This window comes from Tachypleus tridentatus, chromosome 10 (assembly GCF_004210375.1).
Source record: "Tachypleus tridentatus isolate NWPU-2018 chromosome 10, ASM421037v1, whole genome shotgun sequence".
Classification (NCBI taxonomy): Eukaryota; Metazoa; Arthropoda; class Merostomata; order Xiphosura; family Limulidae; genus Tachypleus; species Tachypleus tridentatus.
In genome coordinates this window covers 180,404,385-180,414,479 of record NC_134834.1, presented here as the reverse complement: position 1 = coordinate 180,414,479, position 10,095 = coordinate 180,404,385, and the positions used below count along the sequence as shown (strand labels likewise).

Sequence of the window (10,095 nt, the reverse complement as noted above, 5' to 3'; positions counted from 1 at the left end):
CAAATAACAAATATATACACCTAAAAATTATACGTAATATAATGTTAAAACATAAGACATAGAGCATACGATTACCAATATTGAAAACAAGTGGGATACCTACATAAGGTACGAGATAACATTTTTTACAGAAGTATTATTAAATAAATCATATTGCTGCACACAGTTATAGAATTAATTAAAAATAATTACATTTCTACATCCATCACAATAATGTGTTAATTAAATCAATAAATCAATTACAGGTAGAGAAGTGATTTATTCTTTTACATCCTTTTCCAAGGAAACCTACGACCGTCATGGCCAGGTGGGTTTAGGCGTTCGACTCGTAATCTGAAAGTTGCAGTTTCGAATCTCCGTAGCACCAAATATGCTCGCCCTTTTAGCCGTGAGTGCGTTATAATGTGACTGTCAATCCCATTATTCGTTTGCAAAAGAGTACCCCAAGAGTTGGCGGTGGGTGGTGATGACTATCTGCCTTCTCTCTGGTCTTATTAGTCCCACTGCAAAATTAGGGATGGCTAGCGCAGTTAACCCTTTTGTAGCTTTCCGCGAGATTCAAATACATGGAAACTCATCAGAATTTTCCTAGTGTCAGCTTTTCATGTGGTGAATCCTTCCAGAAAATTATTCGTCATATGTGTGATTATTTCCCAATTTTGTTTCTTATGTCATCAGTTTGTGAGTTTTATTTTTTCTTATATACTGTGTCCTTACACATTTTAAGTTCTTGTTTGTCTTGAATTAAAAACAATTTATTTTACAGTAATTTTTAATTTATTATCTTCTATTAATAAATAATAAATCTTGTCTCATGGCCGTAATATTGTCTTTCCTAGAAAATAAAATTCTATTTTTAATATATGTAAATATATACGTTTGTGCTGAATAATTTGTAAGCCATAAATTAAATTGAGTTCAGTTGTGATTTACTTAGTAAGCTGAAGCATGAGTGTGTTAGTGTTTTTGCTATCGATAGATTTGAGGGAAAATTGTGCAATCGGGATTGTTTAAGAGTTAGGAAAGACTTTGTTTCTGAATTTACCATTGGCTATTTTGTTTAACATTCTGTCTCATTTTTCTTTACCTTCTGTCGATACTCTATCTATTTATCCATTTCATTCTTTCCACTACTTCATGATCTGATTTCGTGCTGTTGCTGTTTTCTTGAAGTTTGAGGTTTATTCAAATTTCTATTTTATTTTCACCTTTATCTTATTTATAAAACCGGTGTTGTAACATTTATTGCTGATGATATTATCTGAAATCAATTAAAATATACGCCATACAATGATTTGTTTAAACTTGTTTTCTGCAATATTATTTGTAACAACTATTTGGAATTATAATTGATAAGGAAGTTAGGAGAGTGAAATATACATAAAAACAAAGGTTACTCGTTCTGTTTTAAATCCTCAATTTGTCAATACTGTATTTATTACAGATACCAACGGAATATCTGTTTTCTTGTTAAACTTTCTTCTCTACTTATCTTGTTAAACTTATCTTACGAAAAGTAAATGATTGTTACTTTTCCAAAATTCAAAAAGAAATCTGTCTGAATTCTAGTAGGAAACCTCAGTCTCAGTGCTATAAATAGAAAATGTAACTCGCTGGTTCCCACATATATGCCACCCGATACTACAGCGGTATGTCCACGGATTACAACGCTAAAATCAGAGGTTCAATTCTTCTCGGTGGGCTCACCAAATAGCCCGATTTGGCATTGCTAGAAAGAAACACACAACCATCTAGCGATGAGTAGTATATTAATGAATTTATCACACAAGCGATCTTGGCATTTCAATAACTTACGCTTTCTTGTTAGGTATCTAGATATTCTATGTGTTAGAAAAAAATACTTGTTAAAGAAAAAATATATTCATCACAAGATACCGAATATTTCTTGTAACGTTTCACATCTTTCAAGTAAATCGTTAAAGGACTTCAATAATCTCTTACCATAGTTATTCCAGATATAACGTTCATAAAACTTTGTTTACGTATTCCATGAACTTTTCAAAAGAGTATTTTAATTTAAACTATATACAGTTTAATAGCATTACTAATCACAAGGTACAGTTATTTCTGGAATATTTTAAATTTTCATCCAATCAAAGAATGTATGTGTTTGAAGTAACTAAACCATTCTCTTTTCTCCTCCCTGCACAATGTGTATGATGTTTATAGCTACTATTCTGTTATATCAGTATCTGCATTCAAATATCGACAAATAAAAACATTTTACCCTACATATCTGTTCACTGCTACATATTATTGCACCATGTAACTAGAACCACACATCAATCTCTTAGTGTACCGCGTGCTTCTCCATATCATAGATCTAAATGTTGTTTTCACTAAAGTCTTGAATCAAGGATACTAGTTACGCATTCACCTGAACATTTCTCTGTGTTCGCTGAGTGACCTTGAGTGATTACGTAAGTATCACGTGTCTGTTTTAGAGTGGTTTGCCAGTCTTAAACAAGTTAGAACTTAAATATTGATGTACAGAGGTGTATGCCGTCAAAGTTTAAGACAACTCGAGGGGCTGAAGCCAAATATCATTTCGCGAAGTATACGTGTGGTAAATGGAATAATGGCGAACCTAAATGATGCAGTTGTAATATATGGCATTGTAGCGAGCGTATTTGTAATTTTATTGTGGGCGTTACGTTGCGAACTTAAAAGAATAAAGCAACGAATGTTTGCTTTCTTTATTCATAGGTATGTGTCTCAAAGCATAGAGAAGGAATTAGTCGTTTTTAAAGAAAAACTATTTTCTCGTATGAACACGTTAGTTTCTTATGATCCACGTTTAAAAACGAAAGGACAAGGTGTGATTAGAGTCTTAGAGATTGGTGTTGGTACTGGTGTAAATCTCAAATATTATCCAATAGGGTGCAGATTAATATGTGTCGAACCTAACTCGTATTTTGAAACCTATTTTAAGAAGAATAGCGAGAAATTTCAACATATTCAAGTGGAACAGTTTGTGACCGCTATGGCAGAAAACATGGCCGAAGTACCTGAGAACAGTGTGGACGCTGTTGTGTCAACTTGTGTTTTGTGTTCTGTGATGAAGATTCAGGACGTTCTGCACGAGATCAAGAGAGTACTTGTACCTGTAAGTAGGAAAAACAAGAAAATAGTTTAGGAAATGCACCATTGTGGGCTTTATTTCTGGTATTTCTTAACAGTTACACAGTAAAACTACTTAAATATTGCGTAATAATACTGATACCTTACGTGTGCTTTAACCAACGCTACTTCTCATTTATATTATTTGATTTCTGTAACTGGAATGAAAACATTTTGTGGATTAGGTGGATAAACAAAAAGTATTCTGAACTAAGTTTATACATCTTAGTACTAAAACAAAATTCGTGATCTCCAGTAGCTAAGCGACAAGCATTAAGGAAGGATTATAACCCTAAAGGTGGATTTTGATATCCATAGTGGGCACAACACAGAAAACTCGTTGTGTAACTTTGCACTTAACAACAAACCAGTCCTCCTGTTTTAGTCCTTACTGCGTGACTGGTAAGGTGCGATTATATGTTAGATATCGAGAAGTCTGCTATTTTGGACATTTTCTCTGCTTATTTCCGTTTGGACTTTAATGATTTCCTTTTTTATTACTAGTTTAAACAAAAGTCGTGGATACGGTTGATATTATTGAAACGTAATATACGAAACCAATTCATAAAATGAATGTGAGAAATATATTTCTTTTCGAATTTTAATATCGTGACCTGAGCTATGCAAATACACCTAGAATAATAGCTTCTGTTAATCATTAAGAATGCCAAATACACTAATAAAATCGTTCGTTTAAAATTCAATAAAATTAGAATTGAATTGTTAGGTTTTACGATAAAAAAACCCTATCTGAAGAATAGTTCCAAATACATTTGTTTTCTGTAGAGTTAAGTATATAGTAACACAATGAAATGTCTATACTGAACCTACCACAGGGATGTAAGACAGGTTTTAAACTTCAGTTTTCAGACTTAACGTTGAACCGTTGAGGGGCGCCAGTACTTGTTTATTGTAATAATTATAATCAAAGCTTTAACAATGCGTACACGTAAAACGAACTCAAAATTTATTTTTCCTGCATTCAACGTAATTAAACGAATAAATCGTACACAAACAAAATTTAGGTTATTTACAGCTTACATCCCTTATGGATCGTCTGTATTATGCTATACATTGATATCGTGTATGTTTTGTGGTTATTGATTTATTTATGCTGAAAATGGAAAATATTATTTTGGGATATCATAATTGTTTACAAACTCGCAAGCACAAGAAAAGACCACAACTATATATTCCTATTATTTCAATAACTGAACTTTTTGGAACCTCGTTCTAACCTCGTGTATGGCGTTTGGCAATTCTTTTGACAAATGCACAATCCACAATCCCACCTCTCAAACTTGAATATGACGCAAAACGTGTGGGAATATAAGTGAACTTTCCCAACATTAGATATTTCCATTCCCCTTTGTCGATTTCAAATACATAAGAAACCAGCAGTAATTAGTGGGATTAATCGCAATATTGAGAATGTTTTCTAATAATGTTACTCTTTTGTTATCAGGGATTTTGTTACAAAGAAAACTGTGGACCCTTGAATAAGTTGATGCGTACACTATTTAAAATATGTACTTAAAAACTCTGATTGGTATTTGGGTCTCAGCTTTAATTTTGTACACGGCGGAAAAGCATTAATTCTGTGAAATTACAACCTTAAAATCAGTATTCGATTAATCAAAGTGAACATAGTCCAATGTGGTTTTGCTATACAACCAAAGTAATTTATGGTTAAAAGGTTAATATGTCAAAACAAACATTTACTGAGTGCACAAAAGTTTGTTGTTAAACACCCTAGAATTTCTACGCGTGAATGTTGCATAGTTGAAGTAGTCATCCACTATAACCGTTCTGGTATATCTCTTGATATAATCCGTAATTTCTAAATTAAGAATGGCTAATAAAGATAGCCTTTTAGAAGCTTTGTACATAGTTAAGTAAACTAACAAAACATTTGTAAAACATATAATAATAATTTGCCAAGAGGTAATCATGCTATCGTATGTCTGTATGTCAAATTTATCAAAGCTTACTTTGCTTCCCACCAGAGAAAGTATTTGTGCCCTGAAAATGATTAGTACATAATCAATGAAAATAATGTTTACAATATGTTGTTCGTTTTATTGGTTACCTTTAACCTATACTTATATAGTGGGAAGCTTATGTACTACTACTGTGTGTTTCAGTCTCGTTGTAGTAATATAATATTTATTATAAACTTGTTATACATTAGAAAATGCAAATTCTATGTGCTTACAACTGTACTTGTTTTAATTCATTTATTTTTGGTTTTATTTGTTTAGGGATTCTAAATTATTGTTGTCGTTTTTCAATATCAGTATTTATTTCCTAAACAGGGAGGAAAATTTCTTTACTTGGAACATATCGGATATGATCGTAAAACTTGGAAACGTTTCTTTCAAATGATTGTGGAACCGTTATGGACGTTTATGTTTGAAAACTGCCACCTGACCTCAGATACAGCAGTTTCTGTAGAAAATGTAGGATTTACCGATGTTTCTCAACGTGTGGTTAACATAGAAGGATTATGTTTCCTAATCGGCGTTATGTAGTTGGTATTGCTACTAAATGACTCCTTTGATCTGGAAGTTATGGTTATTGTCACTATTTGGCAGCAAATTGTTTTAATTACTAATTACTAGTATAAAACTGATGATTTTATTTTGTGTACTTTTTAGCTTAAGAAGAATGCAAAGTACTTTCAAGGTAATCAAAGCCCTTCATTTCTTCGAATAACATTTTATAATTTGTACAGTCTAGGTAAGTAATTTAACCGAACAATCGTCCTAAGTTTATAGTGACGCTTATACGATAATATAATATATATAACATACATTGTAAACACTTGTATCTAATATTACAATAAGACACCCATCAAAAGAGTTCTGAAGAAAGAATGATAACAGTTTCCATTGAAGAAATGCTGTCATTAAATATCTTTTAAAACAGATTTTGAAAACTGAAATAAATACTTAGCCAGACAATAATATTGATATCACATTAAGAAAGTTTAATCACAAAATCCAACTTTTTACAGAATCTACATGTTTAATAAAAAATAAAAGGTTGGAAAGAGGATTACGAGGACACATCGTTTTGTTATCTACACAATAAAACATATTAGGATATGAATAAATATATGAAACAAGTTTTCTTACGGAACTTTATATTATTCCATCAAGCTAAACAGATACATGATAATGATATTATGATGATTATGTCAATTTTCTGGATAAAGAATGTTGTGAAAGGAATTTTTAAATGAAAATTAAAATAGAACAAACTTTTAAAATGTATTTTTGATTAAATTTAGGTTAAATTAAAATCATGCCACAGCTAAAGGGATTGAATAAATGAATAGTGGATAATTCAACTCAAATTTATAAGTTGATGTATACCCAATTCTAAATAAAATATGTCAAACAAATAAATGTGTGGTTGTGGTAACATGCTCATCTGATGTAGAGTAGACTGATATGTTGAGAAATTCTTTGTATTTGTCGATGTTTAGATACAGAATCTGATGTAAAACAATTGTAAACATAAAAATCACATACAATGTTCACGGAAAAACATAGGAATCGTTAAGTAACTTCAAACACGTACATTGTTTTCTTCTAAACAAATTTAAAATATTCCAGAAATTGTTATTCATTATTGTCAATAATGCAATTAAACTTTATAATGGTTCTTACTGTTTTAAAGAAAACACTATTTTTGAAAGTACATAAAACATATGAACAATGTTTTATAAATGTTTAGTAAAAAATTGAAAGTATTCTCCCTAGGCAACAGATTGATTTCTGGAATATCTTTAATAAGCGATAATTAAAGAGAAGTCCTCCAACGATCCACTTGCGATATTCGGAACTTTAGGATTTTTTCTTTATCTCATCATCATTGACTTCTTTCTTCTTTTATAATTATTAGTTTTCAACAGATCGAATATTTAGTTACATAATAAGTAGACTTATCTCAAAATGTCAGGAACATTTATGTGTGATGAATGATAAACATACTCTTCGTCTCTAAATATACATAGAAACTTGTGTATTATATTTTCTATTCATAGCCCTCTCACTTATCATTTGTATTTCAACCAGTTTTCTTTCTGATGTCGGCAAAAATAACAAAACTTTACAGCGATTTCTGACACAAAAGAAGAAAACATTTTAACGCAGCAACAGACTTCCTCTTGGTATCAGAATTAACAGAGTGTATTCTTCAAATGAATACACAGTAACGGCTTAAAACAGTACCAGTAATCTTTGTTTTTATATGTATATTTCACACTCTTAAATTCCACATCAGTTTTTATTCCAAACAGTTGTTACAAACAATATTTCAATAGACAAGTCTAAACAAATCAATGTAACGGGTATATTTTAATTGGTTTCAGATAATTCTCATCAGCAATTAATGCATACACCATGTTACAACACCGGTTTCATAAATAATATAAAGGTAAAAATAGAATACAAATTTGAATAAACTTCAATCTTCAAGTAAATAGCAACAGTACGAAATCGGATCATCAGGTAGTGGAAAGAAGGAAATGGATAAAAAGATAGAGTATCGACAAAAGGTAGAGAAAAATGAGACAGGAAGTTAAAAAAAAACGCCAATGAAAAATTCCGAAACAAATTCTTGCCTGACTCGCAAAAAAATCCGATTGTACAATTTCCCCTCAAATGAATCGATAGTAAACACACTAACACACTCACCATTTAGCTTACTAAGTAAATCACAGCTGAACACTATTTATTGTATAGTTTACAAATTATTCAACACAAACGTATATATTTACATATATTAAAAATAGAATTTTATTTTCTAGGAAGAACAACATTACGGCCATGAGACAAGATTTATTATTTATGAACAGAAGATAATGAATTAAAATTACTGTAAAATAAACTGTTTTTAAATCAAGATAAACAAGAACCTAAAAGGTGTAAGGATACAGTATATAAGAAAAAATAAAACTCGCAAACTGATGACATAAAAAAGAAAATTTGTGAATAAATTACACATACGACTAATAACTATCTAGGATTTACCACATTAAATGCTTGCACTGGGAAACATCCTTTTGAGTTCCCTTGTATTTGAATTTCGCGGGGAGTTACACAAGGGTTATCCGCGCTAGCCGTCCCTAATTTTGCAGTATAAGACTAGAGGGAAGGTAGCTAGTCATCATCACCCAACGCCAACTCTTGGACTACTCTTTTACCAACGAATAGTGGGATTGATCGTCACTATATAACGATCACACGGCTGATAGGTCAAGAATGTTTGATGCAACGAGGATTCGAAAGCGCGATCCTCGGATTACGATTCGAGTGCCTTTATCACCTGGACATGCCGAGCCTAATGTTATAATGTATAAATTCTATTTTTTGCCTTCTATTTGCGTTTGTTGCGTTAAATGTGTAGTTTTAGTATTTGCCGATTTGGTCTCTTTTGAAGCAATAGCATTTTGATTGTACGAAAAGATGCAATTGAGTAAACTTATATCTATTTATTTTTTTGTTGAACAGTACACCCTTGTACAAATTTATTGAAATAAACGGTTATTTTACAATATTTTGAGCATGGTGACCGATGTAGGTTCGCTGGACCCGCTGATTTCCTTTTATTGTCATTTTTGCACACAGACAGCGTCATTAGCTGTGTTTTGCAGTACGTTTGATCTATTTTTGGGATATATGACAAAATTTTGAGGAATATTACGTCATTCGAAATTGCGTTAGAAGTCCATGGAGACCAGCCAGAAAAGAGCTTACCAACTCAATGAAGAATAAACGGTATCAATGGGGTCTGAAATATAAGATATGGACGCAAGAACAATGGAGTAAGGTGTTATTTAGTGACGAGACTCATTTCTTCGTACACGGTCACAGAAATGTGCATGTTCGCATATCTCCAGGTGAGAAACGTGGAGAATCTCACATCAATCAGCTCGTAAAATAACCCTTGAAGAAAGATGTGTTGGTGATTTTTCAGGTACTATGGCGTCGGAGGCTTACGTATCGTAGAAGGTATGATGCAAGGACCACAGTACATCGAAGTTTTGCAGAGAAGAGTCGTTCAAAAATTGACAAAAACATTTCCAGATGGATCTGGCATATTTCAGCATAGTCTGACTCCGTGCCACACTTTGATTCTTCTGAAGAATTTTATGACTACAACGCGAATAAAGGTGAGGTACTAACCTGAAAACTCTCCGGACATAAATCCTATTGAAAATATTTGGGCGATTTGTAAAGACTTTTCTTTTCGGGGAAAATACTGTACTACGAAAGGTCAGCTAATTGAGGCCATAATTGAGGTGTGGTACCGCGATTCAAAAATTAGTAAAGATTGCAGTCAACTGGTGGACTCGATAAAAAAGCGAATTAATGATCTTCTGAAAAATAAAAGAGTTCATATCATGTATTAATTTGAGTGTAATTTTTGGGTTCTCAGAAATAACACGCAAAAAATTGAAAAAATCGTAATTTTCCGTCTTATTTCAATTACTTTGCACAAGTGTGTACATTTCTGCCATGGTAACACTTATTTGATTATATAGGACAACATCAGCTATTATGCATTTGTTGTTACTACTCAATTTCTGTTATTGATAGATTTGATTCATGTAACAGGATTATTCCTTTGTTTTTATCTTGATTATTAAATGTATGTTTTCTGACAGTTGAGTAATAATGTATTTTAAGTCTGTTATTTTCGAATATTAAGGTTTCACTTATTATTACAATTCATCGGTTTGTTTTTTTAATTATGTCTTCGATTTCATGTTTCTTGGAAGCAAGTGCATCTTATATGTGATGTATAGAACGGAGAATTTTCAAGGATAGGATTGTTGTGGTTGATGTGTTTAATTGTGGTATGTATGCCAGGATGTGTTTTTTGTTATATTTATCAGGAGTTCTATGCAGTTTTTTTCTTTGTGTCATTTTTAGTGCTTTCCTA

The 10,095-nt window shown here is 31.8% G+C and overlaps 1 protein-coding gene across 1 annotated transcript; it reads left to right on the top strand.

The window, feature by feature from the left end:
• Positions 1-2,111: 2,111 nt before the first annotated feature.
• Positions 2,112-6,551, top strand: LOC143231053 (thiol S-methyltransferase TMT1A-like). Its single transcript, XM_076465557.1, has 2 exons — positions 2,112-3,127; positions 5,457-6,551. Exons 1-2 carry the CDS (start codon positions 2,507-2,509, stop codon positions 5,670-5,672), a joined length of 837 nt encoding a protein of 278 aa, XP_076321672.1. The 5' UTR covers positions 2,112-2,506; the 3' UTR covers positions 5,673-6,551.
• Positions 6,552-10,095: the final 3,544 nt, after the last annotated feature.

Bases quoted from the DNA above. Each gene is read 5' to 3' on its own strand.
- LOC143231053 (XM_076465557.1), top strand. From the start codon at position 2,507: ATGTACAGAGGTGTATGCCGTCAAAGTTTAAGACAACTCGAGGGGCTG. The intron at 3,128-5,456 runs GTAAGTAGGAAA...TTTCCTAAACAG, and splicing joins TCAAGAGAGTACTTGTACCT to GGAGGAAAATTTCTTTACTT.